This window comes from Neoarius graeffei, chromosome 11 (genome assembly GCF_027579695.1).
Source record: "Neoarius graeffei isolate fNeoGra1 chromosome 11, fNeoGra1.pri, whole genome shotgun sequence".
Taxonomy (NCBI): domain Eukaryota; kingdom Metazoa; phylum Chordata; class Actinopteri; order Siluriformes; family Ariidae; genus Neoarius; species Neoarius graeffei.
Genome location: NC_083579.1, coordinates 15,832,879 through 15,857,976, shown reverse-complemented (window position 1 = coordinate 15,857,976; position 25,098 = coordinate 15,832,879). Strand labels below are relative to the sequence as shown.

Below are 25,098 nucleotides of genomic sequence, written 5' to 3'. Positions count from 1 at the left end.
CATCTCACCATGCCACCATCGGTGCCCTGGTGCTTGGGGTCCCATGTCAGACCTGCCAGAGATTTCTTATCCTGTGTGTCAATCAGCTGACTAATGCTGCGGTGCAGGGAATTCTGGGAGTAGGCGTGGCTAAGCTGGCTCTGACTGGGAGCACGCAGCATGGATACGGTTCTCTGGTAGCCACGATTTTTGACGCCGAGCTTCGTATCAGTCGGGTCCTGAAAAATGCACACAAAAATGTTTGTTTTTTGTTTCCTGTCGTAGCTGAGGCACAGCACAACGAACAAACTCGCCACGTTATAACCATGCAAATGAGACCAAAGTCAGCGACTTAAAGGAACACCAGTGTTGACTATAGATCGAAGCAGCACAGCAAGGTTTTGGTCCATTTCTAGGAAAAGGCGCTGCTTCTTCTTTTTTTTTTTTTTTTTGTCTAAACAAGCCATTATACCATAAACAGTCAGGAATTTGCCTCCGGATTGTAAGTTTCATGTTTGCAAAACCTTCTGTGCTGCTCAGTTTGCAATCAAGGTCAGTTCTTCAATCAAGCCAACACCAGAAAGGACAGGTTAAAAGCCAAAGTTTGCATCCCTCTGGTTGGTTTCTGTATTTAAAAAAAAAAAAGGTTGAGTTTCAACACTGAAACGTGTCACAGCAACTGAGTCTGAAATCCGTTATCTTAATTCACTGGCACCATGTGGTTAATTTAATAGATTGAATCTTTAGTGTTCTGCCTGATGGCAGGTCCGCTCTCACGGCTTCAGCCGTCAAAGTTTCTCGGGAAGAGTCACAGTAGTGGTTTCCCGTTGCCTTCTACTGGATTATTGTAGACGTTTTCTCCTTTTTGACAATTTAGAGTAGCCAGTTAACCTACTCTAGGGGAAACCCACACAGACACGGGGAGAACATGCAAACTCCACACAGAAAGGCCCCCGTCAGCCACTGGGCTTGAACCCAGAACCTTCTTGGTGTGAAGCGACAGGGCTAACCACTACACCGCCGTGCCGCCGCCGATAGATTGAAGGTCCCACGTTAACGTTTCTAATGAACTTTTTCCAGCTACAGGTGGAACAGCTGGTTTTATATCGTTCTTACTAGTAGAAATAATCTGGAAATGTAGAATGTTTGTTTGAAACCAGGGGCTCAGAACAAGTGTGAGAAAATGGCTGAGGAAAAAAAAACATCGGGAAGAATGTTGCTCTTCTTGGTCGGCTTTTTATACACAAAGGCTCTTCCACGGCGGTACGGTGGTGTAGTGGTTAGCGCTGTCGCCTCACAGCAAGAAGGTCCGGGTTCGAGCCCCGTGGCCGGCGAGGGCCTTTCTGTGCGGAGTTTGCATGTTCTCCCCGTGTCCGCGTGGGTTTCCTCCGGGTGCTCCGGTTTCCCCCACAGTCCAAAGACATGCAGGTTAGGTTAACTGGTGACTCTAAATTGACCGTAGGTGTGAATGTGAGTGTGAATGGTTGTCTGTGTCTATGTGTCAGCCCTGTGATGACCTGGCGACTTGTCCAGGGTGTACCCCGCCTTTCGCCCGTAGTCAGCTGGGATAGGCTCCAGCTTGCCTGCGACCCTGTAGAACAGGATAAAGCGGCTAGAGATAATGAGATGAGATGAGGCTCTTCCACCTGCTGCTCAATTCGGCAGACGCCCAGCGCAGACGGATCATTCTCCCGTGAGCAAAAACCTAATGACAAGAAACCAGAATAAACCCTGGTAGTGCTTTCCCATGATGGAAAATTTTCCAAAATTTAAATTGCCTGAATGTCCGACTTTACATGACACACAAAGTTGTTTTTATTTCATTAAGAAAAAAAAGGAGCTTTTAGCTAACTATACAAACACTACTGCTAATAACAGAGTTTAGAGCTCATAAGAGCTTATTACAAAGAAAAAAGGGCAGCGAAGGCACTCGTGAACATCCTCATAAATCATTACGAGCCAAATTTAGTGTGTTAACTTAACTTTTGAACATTTGATTGGTCTATTTATGCCAATACCAGAGCTGATTACTCTAATTAGCAATGCTAACTCTAGTTGAATCAAGCTAACAGTTTGTGTGAGGAGTGAAATCAGTGGGATGAAAAAAATAGCCAGCCCAAGACTTAAAACTCTGACCGAGCTGGGATGCTTGCTGATCTTGTGAAACATTAAATGTCCTTGTTTCCAAGTAGAGGTGTGCAAACTTTCACTGCATAGCAGCATTTCATCTGGAAGAAGGCAAAAGGAAAAAAAATGACATAGAAACTGAAAATTCTAGAAAGGGGGAACAATATGATGCTGCTTCATCATAAAGCCACACTTTTTTTTTTCCCCCTTCCAAAACAACCAAACACACATTCCGCTCTCCGCAAACCAGATGCTGTACCTCAGTGTGCATGGTAAAGCCCTTTAAGGTTACACGGCTGGATGAGTCCGGCACATTGTCAAACTGTGAGGAGACAGAGAGAGAGGGAGGAAGCGGAGGATAAGTGCTTACCAGTCCTCCATCAGACTGAAGGAGAGCAGTGGAGGCATGGTTAGAGCAAAGCTCAGAGCAGGGCCCCTGCAGCACCCAGAGCGCCCCATAACAGCAGGAGAAAGACAGAAAGGCATTCAGAGATGATAAAGAGTATTAACGTTTCCAGAAAGGGGAAACGATCAAGCAGTTAACGTAAGTCATGTTCACATAGATTTTGCATTTGTTTGTATTTCTGTCACAAGCTGGCAGCATTAGCAAGAGAAAATCCTTGCAGACTAGCACCCTCTTGTGGTCATATGGTGCAGGAATGAAAAGAGAAGGCGGCAGTAGACACATACAGTCCATTCATCAGGCACATTAAGAGGAAAACCTACCCCAGCTCATTCATACAATCACCCCTTTCTGCCAATTACATGGCAGCAGCATCACACACGTTCCCAGTCTCCATGTCCTGTTTAGGCGAAATCCACTATAGCTTCAAATTCCTGTTCTTGACTGACACGAATACGTGGTGTTCTGCTCTTGTAGTCCGTCCACCTCAAGGTTTAATGTTTTGTATATTCTGAGATGCTTTTCTGTGTACCACAGTTGTAAAGAGTGATTATTTGAGCTCCCATAGCTTTCCTGTAGGTTCAAACCAGACCGAGCCACCCTCCTCTTGAACTCTCTCATCAACTGGATGCTTTTTTTTAAATTAAACATAATGCTGTGTGTGAAAATCACAGGACAGGAGATCAGCAGTTTCTGAAACACGTGAATCAGCCCATTTAGCACCAGTAGACATGTCACGGTTGAAGTTATAGACATCGCACTTTTTCTTCATTCTGATGTTTGACGTGAACATGAACTGAAGCTGTATGATGATGTTCACTGTGCTGCTGCCACATGATTGGCTGATAACTGCATGAACAAGCAGGTGAACAGGTGTTCCCATTAAAGTGGCCAGTGTGCGTACAGGATTCATGATTCAAAATGTGCTAAGAGTTATAACTCTAATATCAGTTAACAGTATGCAGTCAGTCTTTTTTTTTTTAATCCATCTGATGTAAGAAGTTGTGTGGCCTCCTCATAATGCACAGCTGAACCTGGTCATTAGGTACAGTGGTGCTTGAAAGTTTGTGAACCCTTTAGAATTTTCTATATTTCTGCATAAATAGGACCTAAAATATCATCAGATTTTCACACAAGTCCTAAAAGTAGATAACGAGAACCCAGTTAAACAAATGAGACAAAAATATTATACTTGGTCATTTATTTATTGAGGAAAATGATCCAGTGATACCGAACTGTGAGTGGCAAAAGTATGTGAACCTTTGCTTTCAGTATCTGGTGTGACCCCCTTGTGCAGCAATAACTGCAACTAAACGTTTGCGGTAACTGTTGATCAGTCCTGCACACTGGCTTGGAGGAATTTTAGCCCATTCCTCCATACAGAACAGCTTCAACTCTGGGATGTTGGTGGGTTTCCTCACATGAACTGCTCGCTTCAGGTCCTTCCACAACATTTCGATTGGATTAAGGTCAGGACTTTGACTTGGCCATTCCAAAACATTAACTTTATTCTTCTTTAACCATTCTTTGGTAGAACGACTTGTGTGCTTAGGGTCGTTGTCTTGCTGCATGACCCACCTTCTCTTGAGATTCAGTTCATGGGCAGATGTCCTGACATTTTCCTTTAGAATTCGCTGGTATAATTCAGAATTCATTGTGCCATCAATGATGGCAAGCCGTCCTGGCCCAGATGCAGCAAAACAGGCCCAAACCATGATACCACCACCATGTTTCACAGATGGGATAAGGTTCTTATGCTGGAATGCAGTGTTTTCCTTTCTCCAAACATAATGCTTCTCATTTAAACCAAAAAGTTCTATTTTGGTCTCATCCGTCCACAAAACATTTTTCCAATAGCCTTCTGGTTTGTCCACGTGATCTTTAGCAAACTGCAGACGAGCAGCAATGTTCTTTTTGGAGAGCGGTGGCTTTCTCCTTGCAACCCTGCCATGCATGCCATTGTTGTTCAGTGTTCTCCTGATGGTAGACTCATGAGCATTAATATTAGCCAATGTGAGAGAGGCCTTCAGTTGCTTAGACATTACCCTGGGGTCCTTTGTGACCTCGCCGACTATTGCACGCCTTGCTCTTGGAGTGATCTTTGTTGGTGGCCCACTCCTGGGGAGGGTAACAATGGTCTTGAATTTCCTCCATTTGTACACAATCAGTCTGACTGTGGATTGGTGGAGTCCAAACTCTTTAGAGATAGTTTTGTAACCTTTTCCAGCCTGATGAGCATCAACAATGCTTTTTCTGAGGTCCTCTGAAATCTCCTTTGTTCATGCCATGATACACTTCCACAAACACGTATTGTGAAGATCAGACTTTGATAGATCCCTGTTCTTTAAATAAAACAGGGTGCCCACTCACACCTGATTGTCATCCCACTGATTGAAAACACCTGACTCTAATTTCACCTTCAAACGAACTGCTAATCCTAGAGGTTCACATACTTTTCCCACTCACAGATATGTAATATTGGATCATTTTCCTCAATAAATAAATGACCAAGTATAATATTTTTGTCTCATTTGTTTAACTGGGTTCTCTTTATCTACTTTTAGGACTTGGGTGAAAATCTGATGATGTTTTAGGTCCTATTTATGCAGAAATCTAGAAAATTCTAAAGGGTTCACAAACTTTCAAGCACCACTGTAAGTGAAAGTAATCAAATTGTTTACAACAGGAAAATCAACAAACAAACGACCAAGTTTTGTTCCCTGAGGGAAGATCGACCCAAAACATCGATCAGGGATGGGTTTCCCAAAAGCATCATAGCACAAAGAGTGAGCATCACAATGAACACTCTCTCTCCTAGTTAAGATGCTCTTAGCGTTAAGAGGCTTTTGGGAAACCCACCCCAGAACTGGAATCAGGTGAGACCTGCGAGAGGAGATACAATGCTAGTGAAAAGTCCCAAAACTCGTTAAGGTGATCTAATTAGCAGTTTGTTAGCAAAAATTTGACGATACAATGGCCAAATGTTGTGCAGAAGGACTAGTTCTTTCAAACAAAATGATCAGAACTGGAATCCATTGAGAACGAGGGAGGCCACACAATTTAACTGAAAATAAACAAAGTTGTAAAGATCTACCCAAAACATCTATCAGAACTGAAATTGGATGAGAAACGAGAAAGGGGATACAATTCTAGTGAGAGGCCTGGAAAATTGGTTAATTTGGCCTCGTTACTAACTTGTTAGCAAAAAATTTGACGAAACAATGACCAAGTTTTGTGCGGAGTGATGAGTTCTTTCAAACAAAACAATCAGAACAGAAATACATGGAGAACTGATGGAGGAGAGACGATTTAACTGAATTGCGGATGACGGACGCCATGCCATGGCAACATATCATTGGCCTTATGGTCAGATGAGCTAACTAGATCGCATCATGAGCACTGCTAAGAGGTGAAAGTTGCCTATTTGACTATTGCCACTAGGCTGCGCTGCACACTATTGAACATTTAAGTTAAACATTAACTGTACTTACACTGAGCCAGAGGAACTGGGTTTTTTTTTTTCTTAAAGCTTATAAAATGAAGTGACATTTAAATAAATTTGTTTACTGGCATGCAGAATGGAAGAGTGTGTGCATAATGAGTGCTAACTAAACACAGGTTAAGTGGTACATGTGTTCTCTGACCAGGTATGAGTCACCGGGTGGGTATTTGGGGTTTCTGCTCTGCAGTGGCTGGAGCGGTGCTCTCTCTCTGACGAACGATGGCTTTTTGAGGGCTCGGCGCAGCACCAGACCCAACAACACTGCCACGAGCAGCAAACCCACGAAGGCCATGAGTAAGATGAACCACAGCTCCGTGTAGAACCTGTGTCCTGATGCATACAAGCCAGTCTTACCACCTGACGTGGGCTCTGTATCATCTGTTTGGGGAGAAACATTTTATTTCAGAGCCCCTGTAAAATACATAAAATTGTACTACATTCAAGCAGGACGTTTTCTCAAATCGGGAAGTGAAAAATGACGACGGTGCAGTATGAAAGGACATCTCATCTCATTATCTCTAGCCGCTTTATCCTGTTCTACAGGGTCGCAGGCAAGCTGGAGCCTATCCCAGCTGACTACGGGCAAAAGGCGGGGTACACCCTGGACAAGTCGCCAGGTCATCACAGGGCTGACACATAGACACAGACAACCATTCACACTCACATTCACACCTACGGTCAATTTAGAGTCACCAGTTAACCTAACCTGCATGTCTTTGGACTGTGGGGGAAACCGGAGCACCCGGAGGAAACCCACGCGGACATGGGGAGGACATGCAAACTCCACACAGAAAGGCCCTCGCTGGCCACGGGGCTCAAACCCAGGACCTTCTTGCTGTGAGGCGACAGCGCTAACCACTACACCACCGTGCCACCATACAAAAGGACATCACAGCGACTATTCAGGGAGGAATCTAAAGGGCTTAAATTTAGAAATGTTCATTTGTAATTAATTAGGGTATTGGCAAAATGAACAGGATAAGATTTGCATTCATAAAAACTAATCCCCCACTTGTCTCTTCACTCAGGTCCACATTCAAGGTGCACTGTGTAGGATATAGTGACATCTAGTGGTGAGTTTACAGACTGCAACCAACTGAATTCCCCTCCCTCCCTTTCCAAGCATGTATTAGAACCTTGGGTGGCCTCAGGTGCAATTAGATCTGTCTGCAGAGCTGCAGTGTCATCCCTTCTTTGGTTTATCTTAGCGACTGATCAACATTTCATTTGTTTTTGGTAGGTTTCTGATAAATTTGTGAGATAAAACAACTTCTTTGCCTTCCTTTCTTTTTCTTCGTTTTCTTTCCAGCTCCTGGATTCAATCTGCCACTTGTAAAAACGGGGCAGCACGGTAGCGTCGTGGTTAACACTGTCGCCTCACAGCAAGAAGGTTTTGGGTTCGAGCCCAGTGGCCGACGGGAGTCTTTCTGGGTGGAGTTTGCATGTTCTCCCCGTGTCTGGTGCTTCGGTTTCCCACACAGTCCAGAGACATGCAGTTAGGTTAACATGGGGCAGCCATGGCCTGAGGTTGGGCTGAAGTGCCCTTGAGCAAGGGAATCTGACCCACATCCGCTCCCTGGGCGCTGTAGCATAGCTTCCCACTGCTCTGGGTATGTATGTGTATGTGGTCATTGTTCACTTGCGTGTGCATGTGTACGTTCACTGCTTCAGATGGGTTAAATGCAGAGGTTAAATTTCAGTGTGCGCTTAAGTCTGTGCTTGAGTGTACGTGTGACGAATAAAGGCTTCTTGGTTTAAAACGTGAAACAGGGAATGCACTCTCTAGACTCAGTGTTTGGTTTGTCCATTCTGGGCTACTGTAAAAACACAGCAGCACAACCATGGAAGAGGACCCACTCGATATGTAGATATGAAGGGCTCGTTCGAAGCTTACGGAAATGCAACGATTCGTAGTTACAGATAATTATACATTAAGGAAACCATAACTGTGACTATGCCATTTCAGCTAATAGATTCCCCTACATCCTACACAGTGCACTTTTAAATGATTAGATTTTAATGCAGCTAATAATGACCGATATCAGTTGGGGAAACTTTCAGTCCATGTGGAAGCTAGCTTAGCATCATATTTGTAGCTCTCACATTCAGACTCACACTTTCAGAATATGGAAATTGGGCATACAGTCTAAAGAGGAAAGTTTGCCAGGTCTCTTGATATACTTGTGGATTTTTATCAAGCTATACTGACCGTAACATTCAGCACTATTGGATTCAACTATTGTTTCGCCTGTTGTCTTTGACCTCACATTCCATCTTAGTTCTTGCAGAAAACCAAAGGGTTTGTATGGAGCATTCTTTACCATTTCCATGCATACTCAAAAAGCAGGAGGACACAGAATCGGTGGAAACCTACCTACACCAGTAGCGGTGTTGTACTTGATTACAGGTGAAATGGCACTGCCACCATCTGTTGTACAGGTTACCTGAAAGGCAAATGCTAGAAAAAGAGGTTGGTGTGGAGGTTAGAGAGAGAGAGAAAAGAAATACATTTTCAAAGGAGTAGTATAGATGCTTAATAACGTGCTCAACAAGTTCTTCAAGATCACATGGCTGCCATCTTGTGTATACTATATGTACACATTAGTTAAAGCCAGGTGTAACACCAGAGCCTTGCCACTGCTCCTTGCCACTGCTGCCAGTGGCTTGCTGCTTAGGGACAGAGGTCTAGACACAGGTGAGATGAATTCATACTTTTATCTGAGGTCCGGGGAATGTAGATGGAGCTGTGGAAGCCACTGTAAACGCGCAGGTTACTTTCGGTCAGGGCATAATCCCTCAGAAGTCCATTGAGGGAGAACGCCCCACTCCAGTCCACGAACACCATGGTCAGGTTGCTCTGCACTACAAATGGCTCCTTATACTGTGGGGCTGAAACACAACATGCACCAATGTCGGCTAGCTAAATAAGTTTAGGCTAAATTGCATGACAAGGCTTTGTACAAGAATTGTAGACGATGTAGCGGATGAAAGATACTAACAAAGAGGCAAGAGAGAGGGCATACCTTCTTTTAGTGTAGTGATGGATACCCAAACAGATGCTGTGCTCCCCATGTTGTTATAACAGACCACACGGACTTCATAAGTGGTGTAGGGGAGGAGGGCTGTGACATTGAGACTCAGCCCTTTCCCAAAGAACCTGGTGTCCACTGGGCCTACAGAACAAGGCACCGGCACTGGTTGCTGTGGTTGGGGACAAGCTGTCCGCACCAGCAGCTCACAGCTACAACAGGAAGACAAAGGACATCTACTAAACAAGATCTATAAATGTTTTGTAACCAATAAGTTATTCATTCAAAGCACCTCTCAATGACGCCATTGGGCTGCAGGGGCTCATCCCACTCTAGTAGAGCCGATCGGGAGGTGACAGTAATGAGTCGAGGTGGAGGTTGCTGGGATGGAACTGAGGCCTGAGTGCGGAGCTCACTCACAGGGCCACGACTGCAACACAAGAAGCAGGTACAAGCCTCCACCCTGACAGAGTAGGTGGTGAAGGGCATAAGATCATGCAATGTCTGCTGCCGTGATGTCCCCTCTGACAACTGCACAGAAAGAAAGAAGAATTTTGTTAGCTGTTGGGATGGATGGATGAGTGATTGAATGAATGGGTGGGAAAATAAAAAAACAAACAAATGATTGCTTGAATAAATGGGGGCTGGTCTGGATAGATGGATGGAGGGTTGATTGGTTGCATGGTTGGTTGGCTGGGTGGATAGCTGGCGTGTTGATTGGTTGGATGGATGGATGGATGGTTGACTGTTGGATTGAATGGCTAGTGGTTTGGTTGGATGGTTAGTTGGTGTCTTGGGTGGTTTGATGGACAGATGAACAAATGGATGGATGGTTATATAGATAGATGGTTGTTTGGTTGGATGGGGAATGGACTGCTTGGTTGATTTGATAGATGGTTGGTGGATTAGTTGGATAGATAGGTGAAAGGATGACTTGTTGTTGGTGTCTTTGGTTGGACGGATGGATAAACAACACTTATTGACCTGATGGTCCACAGACACCTTCACAATAAAACATTTCACACATTCAGATATTATAGCAGTTGTAAATATCTTTGCAAAGAGCTCAGTGTGTGTGTGTGTGTGTGTGTGTGTGTGTGTGTCTAGTGCATTATTCTAATACTGGAATAACAGGTTGAAGAAAGCTGTGAAGACAATGCAAGAATGTTTGTGATGCTGTGTAATGAATGCAGAGTGTACCAGGAGGTGCGAGTCCTTTTTCTGGTCAAACACTCTATAAATGGTGACGATGCCGTTGGGCTTGGCAGGAGGACTGATATCCACTACAGCAGAGGTGGCATGGATGTGCAAAAATGTGGGAGGGCTCACACCCTCGGGAGGAGCTGGCCCAGTCCGACCCATAGTCCAGGGGCTTCCTGTCCGACCTGCAGAATTCACGGCCCACACCTGGAATAACAATGACCTTTTAGCAAGATCCATCCATCCATTATCCGTAACTGCTTATCCTGTGTACGGTCACAGGCAAGCTGGAGCCTATCCCATCTGACTATGGGTGAGAGGCTCCAGCTCCAAGTCGCCAGATCATCGCAGGGCTGACACACAGAGACAACCATTCACACTCACATTCACACCTACGGTCAATTTAGAGCCACCAATTAGCCTAACCTGCATGTCTTTGGACTGTGGGGGGAAACCAGAGCACCCAGAAGAAACCCACGCAGACACATGCAAACTCCACACAGAAAGGCCCCCGGGCTCGGCCACTGAGCTCGAACCCAGAACCTTCTTGCTGTGAGGCGACAGTGCTAACCACTACACCACCGTGCCGCCCCCTTTTAACAAGATGTTCTCAAGAATGCCTTACGCAAGAAGTCCAACTCCATCTAATATAGACAATATTTCACTCTCATGACATTTAAACCAAACTGCTTCTGTAATTACCACGGAAATCAATTTGGATGTTGTTGGAAAGTATATTTTTAGTTGGATTTAACAGACTGGTTTCACATAAGTAGAAAAAAAAATCACAACTCAAGCTGAATTTAAAAGTTGAGTAAAGAGGTTGAAGGGGACATGGGGACTCGAAAAGGCAGTATTAAAGGGTCGGTGAACCCGTCTCTGATTTGGTCCAGTAAGAGAGTACAGAGGCATGATGCGTTCTTTCCTTTCAGAAAAATGTTCCCTCTGAGCCACCTGCTACTCACAGGAACTTCAGGCTGTCTTGTCTAAACCTCACGTCCTCAGTCTGCCAGCATCTATTACATAGCTTCTTTCTGAGAAATCTACATGGAAATTGCATTCGCCTTCATTAAGGTGCACGTGAACACACGGATAGGTAACGTAATCTTATTTTGGCGATGAGCCGTTGGTGTAATTAGAGAAGAGGAACAGCGAAAGGTCAGCCGGGGTCTCCATTTGCATGAGTAAGTAATTTGTAGATTGTCAGTTGGAATCGAGGCGCCAGATGGATGTTCTGGCAGATAGGGTTAAATTAGCCTCAATAATAGGCAATTAGACTGTGATCAATCAGAATGATAGATTTAAATGGCAATATGGAGGGACTGCATGCTGCACTGCATTCTTGTCTGGAGAGTGATGTTGACATGGGTCAACGTGTGTGAGGGGTATAGGCGTGCGCTCTGTCTGTAGTGCTCGTGGTCACCGAAAGGCCATCTTGTCACCCTAAAGAACGAAAAGGTCAACATGACACGAGCAAGATTGAGGATGAAATCGAGTTCGACTTATAGACGTCCTTTTACTCAGACATGTTGGCCGTCATAAGCATTCATAATCTGTCTGTTGTTAACCAAAAGAAATCATACACACACACATTCACATTATCTCTAGCCGCTTTATCCTTCTACAGGGTCGCAGGCAAGCTGGAGCCTATCCCAGCTGACTACGGGCGAAAGGCGGGGTACACCCTGGACAAGTCGCCAGGTCATCACAGGGCTGACACATAGACACAGACAACCATTCACACCTACGGTCAATTTAGAGTCACCAGTTAACCTAACCTGCATGTCTTTGGACTGTGGGGGAAACCGGAGCACCCGGAGGAAACCCACGCGGACAACATGCAAACTCCGCACAGAAAGGCCCTCGCCGGCCCCGGGGCTCGAACCCAGGACCTTCTTGCTGTGAGGCGACAGCGCTAACCACTACACCACCGTGCCGCCCGAAATCATACAATAGTCTATAAATGTAATAACAGGCAAAAAGTGTGTGAGGGAAAAACTCTGAATCTTAAAGGTAGCCTCGTGCGGTGTGACCAGGACATCCCGATGTCCTTGTATGTGGAGTAGACCTTTTTACTGCAGCACCAGCACTTGCATACTGAGCTGTTATTACAGTAATTAGGAGAAAATAAAAATATGTCATGTGTGAGCTCTAATGGATTTGGGTTGAAGCAGTGAGGTGAGAGTCTGCCCAGCGACAGGTTCTGAGAGCGCTCTACCACGCCCCGCTCATCACTTACCAGGCCAAAAAGCAACCACTTCCAACTGAAGAGCTAATTAAGGTTCGGCATAAAAGTGTCAATAAAATATGTAGCTGCTGCTCGTGGAACAGGTTTGGTTCTGCTGAGAAAGTTGAGCTGAAGCAAAACCTCAGCAAAATGAAACAAGGCATGCGTGCGTGTTATGATATTTCCGATAAAGATATCAATCACAGGAGTAATTATGCGTCTCTGTGATCTCTTTAAAACATGAAACCTCATCATGCACTGAAATTACAAACAGGCTGGTGTTAAAGTGCACAGGTTAAAACACCGAGCGGTTCCTCTCGGACACACTCAGCACAGTTAGCATTCTCTCCAGGGACAGCAAATTGGTATTAAAAGGTCTTTCCGATCCTTGTACTTATCAGAGGAGACGATGGCTAATTCGATGGCTTCGATCGTAATCAGGAGCGCAACGCCAGGCCAGAGATTAATAGCCCTGTCACCTGTCTGTTGTTGCTCAGCCCCTGTCATAAATTACCACTCATAAATAAGATGGAACAATCAGGCAGAGTCTATCAATTTAGCCCACGACCAGCCCATGCCTCTCAGACCTGACAATCAAATGCTAATGTTATTTTGCTCTAAAGGCTAACCTGTCAGTTAAGAAAGATCTTTTACGGGGGGAGCAATGCTATGAATATTGGTGCTGTATTAAATACCTGTCATTAAAGTAAAGGCGCAGAGTGCAGCTGAAATAGACCAGAGACGTCATTAACTAATCACGTGTTTTATATCTGTACACAATCTTAATTAAAAATGAGGTAGAACCACATAATTATTATTTTTTTCTTTACACTCTTATTAAGTAGCCAGACAGAGCATCAGTCAGGCAGCTTTGCTCAATAAGTCGACGAAGCATATGTGCGTCATCCTCCGTTCACAAAAATGTAACTCGTTTCATAACAAGATTTGTTTGAAAGCCTGTTTTACAATGATGAAACAAAAAGAGACACTACAAAAATAAATGTCACCTGGTACTCATAGGCTGTGTAAGGCAGCAGCTTGTGATCATGATAGGAAGTTGAGATGTTGCGGTAAAGAAGTATAGGTCGGCTTCCTGTTTCTTCACCCTGCCTCCGATAGAGCTCGTAGTACAGAAGTTTGCCATTTGCTTGGGCTGGAGGAGACCAGGAGAGCAGGAAAATGTTCTGCATGCCTTCCGAGTCAGTCTGCAGCTCCAGCAGGGGCGCACTCTGTCCAGCAGGGGGCACTTCCTGAGTCTGAATCGTGGACCAGTCGCTTGCAGCACATCCGAGCAAAGTGCAGGCCTCCACTCGCACTTCATACCTGAGGGAGAGTCGCATACAGACACGCAAGCTCGGGATTTTCCTGTCGCAGTGTAATATATAAACCTCAGCGGTGACTTTTAAAATATGGCTTAATTTGCTGTATGGAATCAGTTACTGTTCTAAAAACGATCTTTTTAAGTTTATTTGTGGCTCTGTGAGGAGAACTAAAGTTATTCCTGTTTTGGAAACACTATCCGTTTATATCAAAATGCTCCAGACCTCGAAGATGTGCTTTTTTAGTTGTAAAGGAATCATTTTGGAATGGAGACAGCAGTGGCAGCAGGATTCAAGGGGAAAAGAGGAAATGAGAGGAGGAGAATCGAGGGAAGGTCATCTGACGGTGGCGGCGATGGTGAAATGATAATGCTGATGAGCTATTATTTTACCCCTCTGAGCTTATCTGTATTTCACTTCAACGTGAGGGTACAGACATGGCTTCCCAGCTATCCTTCATTCGACTGCTTCTCCGCCTTTCGACTGTCCTCGTGTAAGCCGGGGTGAAGGGAACATAAGTAAAAGCCTTAAAGTGCATATCACGGGTAAATTCAGGAGCAAGATCAATGTAATTCTCCTATTTTATATTAAACTTTGGTCAAATATCTGTCACATTTTGCATTTTGTGCAATTTTTTTACCTCGCGCAATACCAGAAAAATTCCGTTGAAATCAAGCCATTTGAGGCGAATTGGTCCGCCTCTGAAAAAACTTGGCATTTGGATTTCCCGGCAAACACTGATTTTCATGACGTCATCTGCGGAACGCCTCCTTCTGAATCCTACGTCAGCGCTGGTTTGTTTATGAGAAAACGACCTGGTGGTTTTCTGCAAATTTCTTCAACGTTATTACGTAATTATTAAAATGGTTAACAGATGGGTGTAGCAACACCAATCTTGATGGGATTAGTACTCATCGTTTCCCAAAAGACCAGACAATGAGAGAGAAATGGGGGCGCTTGGTCTACACAGGCTGTGCACTGAAACCGTGCAAGCTCTTGCAGCCTGCTGGCGCTTCCGCAGGTAACGTCACAAATCTGGCTCCAGACTCCTTTGGGATTTTTCCAGACGCGTTTTGTTATTTTATTTTTTTCTGCTGTAGACAGATGGTCTTGTGCAAAATTACCCTTCTGGATGAGTGTGTAAAGGGACGTACTTTCATATAAAAAGAAACGAAATTGGTCCAGGATATGCACTTTAAGATCGACTCGTTCTCCTCTGACACTGTTAATTAGTTGTATCAACACTTTATGTCCCTATTGTGATTCTCATAGTAGATCTGTTTGGAAAAACAATGTTACAGCAAAATAACCAAAGTGAGTAAAAAATATAATCAGGTAAACATAATATTTGTAATATTAGTACACAAGATAAATTACATTTTCCTTTTTGTCAATTTTTTTTTTTTACATTAAAACACTTTGGAATTTAAAGTGTCTTGGATACAAAAGTAGGTTTAAGGTATTGTATCTACACCTCCATCCATTATCTGTAGCCACTTATCCTGTGCAGGGTGTGCACAGGCAAGCTGGAGCCTATCCCAGCTGACTATGGGCGAGAGGCGGGGTACACCCTGGACAAGTCGCTAGATCATCGCAGGGCTGACACACAGAGACAAACAACCATTCACACTCACATTCACACCTACGTTCAATTTAGCCTAACCTGCATGTCTTTGGGGGAAACCGGAGCACCCGGAGGAAACCCACGCAGACACGGGGAGAACATGCAAACTCCACACAGAAAGGCCCCTGTTGGCCACTGGGCTCGAACCCAGAACCTTCTTGCTGTGAGGCGACAGTGCTAACCACTACGTCACCGTGCCACCCCCTTTTAACAAGATGTTCTTAAGAACGCCTTACACAAGAAAGCTATTTCACTCTCATGACATTTAAACCAAACTGATTCTGTAATTACCACGGAAATCAATTTGGATGTTGGAAAGTATATTTGTAGTTGGATTTAACAGACTGGTTTCACATAAGTAGAAAAAAAAAAATCACAACTCAAGTTGAATTTAAAAGTTGATCAGAGAGGTTAAAGGGGACATGGGGACTCGAAAAGGCAGTATTAAAGGGTCCGTGAACCTGTCTCTGATTTGGTCCAGTAAGAGAGTACAGAGGCATGACGTGTTCTCTCCTTTCAGAAAAAATTTCCCTCTGAACCACCTGTGACCTGGCGACTTGTCCAGGGTGTACCCCGCCTTTCGCCCGTAGTCAGCTGGGATAGGCTCCAGCTTGCCTGCGACCCTGTATAACAGGATAAAGCGGCTAGAGATAATGAGATGAAATGAGATGAACCACCTGTGACTCACAGGAACTTCAGGCTGTCTTGTCTAAACCTCACATCCTCAATCTGCCAGCGTCTATTACATAGCTTTAGGGCTTTGACTTCGAACTTCGATATTCGAATACAATTCGAATGTTGTGAAAAAAAGAGATGTTCGAACGAATATTAGGCAGCTCTAAATATTCGAACCTGTATATGGTATCATTAGGCATAATTCTTTTATTTTTGTGAATGTGGTTGTAAACGTTTTCAGTTCAGGTCGCAGGTTTTTTTTTTTTTTTAACGTCTGTGGAATTTATGTGAATTGCGAAGGTCATTGTCTTTTGTCTTATCTGGGCACCTGTAGACGTTAGCGTCAAGCTGGCATGTATTGAACAATGGAGTCCGATGCTAGCACGTTGGAGATTTGCACTCTGGAGAATTTAAAAAGTGATGTGTGGCACTATTTTGGATTCGAAAAAAAAGATGGAGAATGCGATTAAAAAAAAAAAAAGGTTACCTGTAAAATAGGCCTACAATAAATGAAGTGTAATGTAACTGCTGATGTGATTAAATGTAATATAAAATGTGACTTTTTCTTCTGAAAATATCGATGTGTTTGTTTTTTTCTGCAGATATTTGGTTGGTTTTTGTACACCTGATGTTATAACATAAATGAAATTACTAACGTAAACTATGCGACACTGCGCAGTAATGCTTTCATGCACTGTTATTTTTATCAACTTGGGATAGTTGCTAAAAAAAAATTTAAAAAAACTATTAGCTTACTTGCGCAAGTAGCCTATAGGCCTAAATTAATTTAGCCTACACATGGTGGAATTTACATACCATGAAGTTCATAAGTTAACGAAGTGAGCACGTAAAACTAATCTGTGATCTTATAACATATCGTGTCCGTGTTTGTTTGAATTGTGAATCAGAGACGCGAGCAGGAAGCAGTGACATGACAGCTGACACCGGTCTCATTCAAAACAAACATTCTCAAAAGCCAACACGAATGGGCTCGGAACGGCAGTGTTATAAACTCACAGATTAGGTGTAGGCCTAGCAGTACCTGCTCATTTTGTAAACGTTCCCCTTTGTCAGTGAGGCTACAGTTTAGAGGCTTTCATCAGTACAAGTAACCAGGAAACCGAAGGAACAGCGTTTCACACAAAAAAGGCAACAGACAAACGACGAAGTTTGTGGATTATGTAACGTTAAAAGTGTCAGCCGGTATAATGCCAATTACTACGACACTGCACGTTTCATTAGTAGTGGTTGTAAAAACACGCCTGAATATTTCATATTTCCTGCACGTAATCTTATTGACATTGACTGAACACTGCCCCCTGGTGGACTGAATATCATATTTAATTTTGATGCCGAGGTGTTAGTGAGGCATTTAAGAATAATATAATTAATAAAAGTTCGAATACTATTCGAATGTCTAGATTAAATTCCAAACGAACTTCGAATATGATTTTTGGGCCAAGGTCAAAGCCCTACATAGCTTCATAGCCTAACCTGCGTGTCTTTTGAACTGTGGGGGAAAACTGAAATACCCAGATGAAACCCATGCAGACACAGGGAGAACATGCAAGCTCCACACAGAAAGGCTCACGTTAGCCACTGGGCTCGAACGCAGAACCTTCTTGCTGTGAGGCGACAGTGCTAACCACTACACCGCCGTGCTGCTTGGAAGGGGAAATATGTGACGTCAATTTAGAGCGTTAATGCAGAAACTACTGGGACGTTTAAAGACAAGAGCTTTAGAATGTTAAAACTTTAAAGTCCTGAGTCTGTGAGTGTCTAAGTTTCATGGTTTTCCAGACTGCACATAATGTAAACTTTTAGACTTTTTTTTTAATTTCAACCAACATAAAAGCCAATGAAATGCATCTTTTTGAAAATGGTTAAAAATCTTTTCTTTAATATAAGCTGAATAACGTCAGTGTTGTATTAAATCTGAATGAGTGGTGGAAAGTGTGCTCTAACTGCTACCTGTGGTAGGGCTTCAGGGCAGTGAGGGAGAAACTGCGGCTCTGAAAGGCACTGTGATGCGGTGCAAAGATCACCCTCTTCATGTTGGGCTCGGTTGGGTCACGTGTGTAAAGCAAGTAGCTGATGATGACCCCGTTTGCTCGCACCGGGGGGTCCCACTGCACCAGAACACTGAGAGGCCCAAGGGCCTGCAGTTGTGGAGGAGCGACTCCTGATGGAACTGAAGGCTCCGTGTGAGCCACTGCTGCGAGGCTCGTGGCTGTGCCCTGGCTGTTATTAGCTGTGACTGTGTAGCTGTACTCAATGCTGGGCAGCAACATGAAGTCATGGTAGCGTGTATCCATGCCGGTATAGATGAGGTGACCGTCACGCCGGAGTTCGTAACCTGTGATAACCCCATTGGGGTGATCAGGTTCTTTCCATGACACCTCCACTGACTCAGGGCCTGTAACCTTCAGAATTGGGGCTGGCATGCTAGTAGGTGGGGCTTCTTTGGTTAGAGTCAAGGTGGGCAGACTGGCTGTACAGCCTCCATTAGTGCAGGCTATTAGGATAAGAGTGTATGGAGTATGTGGCTGTAAATTAGACACCTGGACACTCAGCTTTTTCCCATGGTAAACCTTCTCCCCGTTGATCTGGAGGATATACTCCACAATCTCGCCATTCTGGATGGATGGTACAGTCCATGATGCATTCAGGGAGTGAGATGTAATACTGGACACGGTGGGCGACTCTACTTCTGCTGGAGCAGCCTCCAGTGTTCTAACTGTAGTCGACTGGCTGGTAACGCAGCCGGCTACTGTGCAGGCGATAACCGCATAGCTGTAGTTAGTATAAGCGGTCAAATCCTCATCAGTGTAGTTTAACATGGACGAGTCGAAGCTGAAATGAAAGCCAGTGTCATCTCTCTGAACCCTGTAACTCATAAGGACACCATTGGCTTCGAATGGTGGTGTCCAATTAACATAAAGCTTATCAGGGTGCCCCTCGAGATGACTGACAGTTGGGGGAGCCAGTCCACTCGGAGGAGCTTGTCTCGTTTGAACAGTCATCCATGGGCTATCAGTTGACCCTGCCATGTTTGAAACCCGCACCTGGAATTTATACCTTCTCCATGGCTTCAGTCCAGAGACATTGCAGGAGAAGCTCTGAGCCTGGACGTCTCTTTCTGTACAGACAACCGTGGCTTGTTCTGTGTCATCCTTATCACTCTTGACTACTTGGTAATGAAGGATTCTCCCGTTGGCTTGTCCAGGTGGGACCCAGTGGAGCGCTACACTGTTGGTGCCAATGTACTGGGCACTAGGGGGCAGCTGGGAGGAGGGCGGGGCCTCTTCAGTGGTGATAGGCTGCGGGACAGTCCTGGTGCAACCTGCTTCAGTGCAAGCTTCTAGAACCAAGGAGTATGTGGTGAAAGGTTCCAAGCGGCGGAACAGGAACTGGCGTGAAAGACCACTGAACTCCAGGTTATCATCACTGTAGATGTTGTAAGTCTGGAAGGAAGATACAACACTTGCTATTCTTCTCACTTTTCAACACTAAGTATAGTAAGGTTACTAAGTACAGTATGGGTTTCAACAAGCCCATGCTGAAAGTAAGAGTACCTTGATGACTCCATTAGGCGAGGCAGGTTCAGGCCAGTGCAGCAACAGTGCACGTCCATGCTCTTTCTTCTCTACACTGAAGTTGCTCAGACCACTGGGAGAAGCTTGGAGAGTACGAACTGTATCACAAGGGCTGCAGACACTACCTGCTCTGTTCACAGCCTCCACACATACGCTGTAGGTGGTGTATGGTTCAAAGCCAAAAACATGGGCCTGCTGCACATCTTCCTGAACCAGGACAAACACACACATGGATATTTTTGCATTCAGTGCAAGCAGTTTAAATTCATTAAAACAAGTGCAAAATTTTCATTCTACTTGTAATAAAAAAGAAAAAAAATACCCTTACCTATCAAATTGAACTTATGCTCATGATTAAATTTAAAGAATATCCCGTTAAACCAAGACTGCTTTTATATAACAGAGTTATTCTAATAAAATGTGAAGCATGCTGGTCTGCATGGCATCAGCAGAAGGTCTGGTGCCAACAGTCATGCAGCCCCCCGCTAGCTTTTACACCCGCCTATCATGACACCATGAGGCAGTGGGCTGTTTAAAAGGTACCTTTTTAACGTGGTGAAATATGGAACGTGTTTGGGCTATAAACCCGGCAAACATATGCACACTGTCAATAGCAACAGCTGCTTCATTCCACTTTATTTCGGCACTGAGACTTATATCTGGCCCCTAGATGGCAATGCTATCAAACACTTTTCCAAACACGGATGCTGAGATATTAACGAGCACATGCGCTCGCTGAACCAAGACACTCAAGGCAGCTATTAAAAAGCGACTAAGACGATTGATATTGGTTATAGATTTTCAAATAAATGTTGAGAACACGGATTCCCAAAATGGGAAGTGTTTACGTTTTGATTAACAGAATCGGAATACTTTTAATAATATGCAAAACAGCCATGAAATGATATGATGATCCAAATATACTGCTCTGTAAAGTTTGCGACCGGTGCTGCATACGGTATAATGTACCCAGCAACCTGTAAGGCATGTTCTTGAGACGCAAACTCCCTCAGATTTCTTCATGACAAAAGCGCTAATCCCACTTTAGCTGATTCAAAGGGAAATCAGTGTAATTGAGTCAGAGAGAGAGAGGGGGGATGTTCCTCTTTTTAAGCATTAGAGATTGTAATTAGACATTGTACAGGCATTCAGTCATTTGTACAGAGAGGAAAAAGTCTTTTTCAACATTTTTTTTCTCCTCTTTTTCCCTTTCAACTCAACACAGGTCTCTCTTGTCTCGTCTGCGGCCTGCATGCGAGTTATTTCCTGTGACAGCGCTGGGGGTCGCCTGGGCCCAGGGATGATTTTAATTAAGAATAACCATGTGTATTTGTCACAACAATTATGCTAATTAGCCAAAAGCAGAGATTCCTGACCCTTCAAAGGTGTGGGTCTGCCTCATCTGCATATAGTAAGACAAGCCTGTCCCTTCCTGCTGCTGCTGCTGCTGACTTCATCCTGAGTTAGCGATCACTAGGCCATAAATTTAAGAAGCATCAATGGCATTTATTAAATTATATACAGTACTGTGCAAAAGTCTTAGGCACCCTATTGTTTTTTTCATACAAACTTTGTTATAGATTTTTATTTTATGACTACTTCTATATTATCGAATCAGTACAAAAACATTTTCAAGTTCCGAATGTTCATTTTCCAGCACAAAATTAAATGTTACAGGAAAAAAAAAATTGTATCTGAGCAGCACATTACATAAAGCACTTTTCAGATGAAAAAAAGCAAACATAATGAAGGCTACTGGGTTTTGGTGCAAAATTACGAAGCAAGTGTGACAAAGTGTCCAGAAGAACCGTGGCTGGTTCTGTAAGATGCTCAGTAAAACCTACCGCTCATTTCCTTATAAAACTGCACTCATTCTACAGGGTGTTTCAAAAAAAAAATTGATATTATTTGAGATGTAAATAGCGCAGAAACTACATCTCATCTCATTATCTCTAGCTGCTTTATCCTATTCTACAGGGTCGCACGCAAGCTGAAGCCTATCCCAGCTGACTACGGGCGAGAGGCGGGGTACACCCTGGACAAGTCGCCAGGTCATCACAGGGCTGACACATAGACACAGACAACCATTCACACTCACACCTACGGTCAATTTAGAGTCACCAGTTAACCTAACCTGCATGTCTTTGGACTGTGGGGGAAACCGGAGCACCCGGAGGAAACCCACGTGGACAACTCCGCACAGAAAGGCCCTCGCTGGCCACGGGGCTCGAACCCGGACCTTCTTGCTGTGAGGTGACAGCGCTAACCACTACACCACTGTGCCGCTAGAAACTACATAGTCTAGGCAAATGAAACTGAACAGGCTTAATGTTGAGCAATACAAGATTTATTCCTCAAAATTTGAATGAGAAATTCAAAGGTACGTGGATTCCATGAACGATTTCACAAATTTTCAATATGCACGCCGCCTGAGACATGGCACTATGACACATAAAACGCCTTTTCTTTTCCAGTGAATGGCATTTCTTTACCTAAAAAGATAAAAACATAAATTTTTGACCCCTTTCCACACATGCTGTTAAAATTTGAGGTCACTTGAACTAGGGATGGCGAAAACTAAAAAAAATCTTGAGCGACCACCGAGCCTCATTAGCCGGTTAAAGTCGGTTAACCTATGAGTTTAAACAGGGATGCAAACGGTGCGCCTTTTGGCGGATGCCGCCTTTTTCACGGCTGAATCGTGCAGATCCGATTTTTTTTTTTTTAGGGGGGGGGCGTTGGAGTGTCTGAATAATTTCAACGGCATTTGCTTATTTAGTAACTTTAATACAGAATTTACTCTGATGAAATTATTCAGACACTCCAACGCCCCCCCTAAAAAAAATCGGATCTGCACGATTCAGCCGTGAAAAAGTCGGCATCTGCGCCTTTAGTTTGTGTGGAGAGATATGATCTGCAATAACATGCATTGTTGGCTACAGACCGAAACATACTTTCAGAATGCACTGGCCAAGGCAGGACTAAACTCGATGTGCCTTCTAATAATAATAAAAAAAACCCCAGAATAGTAATTTGTAAGCTAAAAAGCCTGTGTCTACACTTTTCTCTCGCCGAGTGGCAGCTGTTTTCAACTGGGGCGGGACATGACTGAATGGGTGTTTCTGATTTGTCAGCCGTCTTCAACTGGGGCGGGAGGGCGGGACATGACTGAATGGGTGTTTCTGATTTGGCAGCTGTCGTCCTTACACCGCATGGCATGCCCCAAGCGTTTACAACACAGAATTCCGGGTTCTCCGCTCCAAAATCGGCAGCTTCAAAAACGATTGATTTTTTTTTTAACTGACAACCAAAAAAAAATTAACTGGTTGACGTTGATTCAGTCAACCACCGGTCAAACGGTCATCGGTTAACATCCCTAACTTGAACGAGAATTGGCAAAGTTATTCAAAGACGTGGTTAGGTTAATATGGGACGGCCTTGGGCTGAGGTGCCCTTGAGCGAGGCACCTAACTCCCAACTGCTCCCCGGGCGCTGTTAGCATGGCTGCCCACTGCTCTGGGTGTGTGCATGTGTGTGTTCACTGCTTCAGATGGGTTAAATGCAGAGAGGAATTTCACAAGTGTGTGATGAATAAAGTTGTGCTTTCTTTCTTTCTTTCTTTAGATTGTGAAATGATATCAAATTTTTTGAAACATCCTGTACCTGAGACTACTATCTTTTTTTTCCAAGCAAAGGGTTGTCTTACACCAAATATTGACTTTGTTGCATATATTATGGCTTACTGATTACTGTTTATAATATCTTTTAATGTTGAAACATTTCATTTTATTATTTTTAGCCATTTTTGGTCTACAGCATTTCTTTACATGTGCCTAAGACCTTTGCACAGTACTGTATATAAAAATGCCTTTCCTGCATTTCACTGTATTTACTTAGTGATCACTGGGAAATGATCAGACATTCCTGTTGATATCATCATCATCATCATCATCCATGAAGCTACTATAATACTGCTAGTTTTGCTCATATTAAAAAACGTTCACACAGTGATGCATTGACACAGTGACAAAATGATTCGAGCGGACACTTGTCAATCAAATATAGTACTATGGTATGTGGAAATACTGTGGTTATATTAAGAAATAGTGCACATTATATTTGCTCTTAATAGTTGCCAATAGAATTCAATTTCACCCTTGTGACAGGGCCAAGTTTATTCGTATAGCACTTTTAACAACAGACATTGTCGCAAAGCAGCTTTACAGAATATTAAAAGCTTTAATTTTATCCCTAATTTATCCCCAGTGAGCAAGCCTGTGAGGAAAAACTCCCTCAGACAACATGAGGAAGAAACCTCGAGAGGAACCAGACTCAAAAGGGAACCCATCCTCATTTGGGTGATAACAATGTGATGATAAATAGCTCACTTCTATAACGGTGTCCTATACAGTCATAAAGTATAACTGTGAAACCAGGAAATTCGTTATAGTTTTAACATGAAGTCTGTTTTGTTGATGTTATAACTCTTCATTGATGGAAACCTGAGTGCAAAACTGTTCATGACAACTGCAGTCCCAAAGTTAGCAAGGTAACTGTAGTCCTCAGCCATAAATGTATTACTGTAAGCGTCCAGAGCGTCTTCCAAGTGTGACTTTTGACTGTCCGTATGGGGCCATCCTCCACAGGAGCAATGTGATGAGACTCCAGCCAGACGTAGGGCATCAGGACGGATCAGGCAGGTCCAAAGAACAGAAGAGGTCAGCATCTCGGTCTCAGGATCGACATGTACTGTATTGGTTCACACAACTTATGTGATTTTTATTTCACTTTTTTTTTTCCTAACCATCATGACCTGATTTCTTCCCATGACCTGGAAAGAAGCCGTGATTTAAAGTTGCAAAGTTGTCAAGAAAAACATCAACATGCTACTGATTAAACCGGATGGCTTTTTTTTTTTCATATTCTACACAGGGCGGCATGGTGGTGTAGTAGTTAGCGCTGTCGCCTCACAGCAAGAAGGTCCGGGTTCGAGCCCTGTGGCCGGCGAGGGCCTTTCTGTGCGGAGTTTGCATGTTCTCCCCGTGTCCGCGTGGGTTTCCTCCGGGTGCTCCGGTTTCCCCCACAGTCCAAAGACATGCAGGTTAGGTTAACTGGTGACTCTAAATTGACCGTAGGTGTGAATGTGAGTGTGAATGGTTGTCTGTGTCTATGTGTCAGCCCTGTGATGACCTGGCGACTTGTCCAGGGTGTACCCCGCCTTTCCCCCGTAGTCAGCTGGGATAGGCTCCAGCTTGCCTGCGACCCTGTAGAACAGGATAAAGCGGCTACAGATAATGAGATGAGATGAGATATTCTACACATGTTCCTTCTAATAAGACCGCACTCTAAGAGAACAGAAATCAGCGATACAAAAAGGCCCAAAGATACTTTCAGCGTCCCCTGATTGACCAAACCCT

General features: G+C 44.0%; 1 protein-coding gene across 1 annotated transcript in view; it reads right to left on the bottom strand.

The window, feature by feature from the left end:
* ush2a (Usher syndrome 2A (autosomal recessive, mild)) overlaps window positions 1–25,098 on the bottom strand; it is a 500,620-nt gene that overhangs the window by 926 nt on the left and 474,596 nt on the right. Inside the window, exons 61-71 of the mRNA XM_060934842.1 lie at window positions 19,661–19,888; window positions 18,057–19,549; window positions 13,475–13,790; window positions 10,241–10,447; window positions 9,333–9,571; window positions 9,035–9,252; window positions 8,724–8,900; window positions 8,386–8,469; window positions 6,154–6,389; window positions 2,477–2,542; window positions 9–218 (exon numbers count right to left, since the gene is read on the bottom strand). Of these exons, the coding sequence (XP_060790825.1) occupies window positions 9–218; window positions 2,477–2,542; window positions 6,154–6,389; window positions 8,386–8,469; window positions 8,724–8,900; window positions 9,035–9,252; window positions 9,333–9,571; window positions 10,241–10,447; window positions 13,475–13,790; window positions 18,057–19,549; window positions 19,661–19,888 (3,474 nt within the window). The remainder of the gene's footprint in view (window positions 1–8; window positions 219–2,476; window positions 2,543–6,153; window positions 6,390–8,385; window positions 8,470–8,723; window positions 8,901–9,034; window positions 9,253–9,332; window positions 9,572–10,240; window positions 10,448–13,474; window positions 13,791–18,056; window positions 19,550–19,660; window positions 19,889–25,098) is intronic.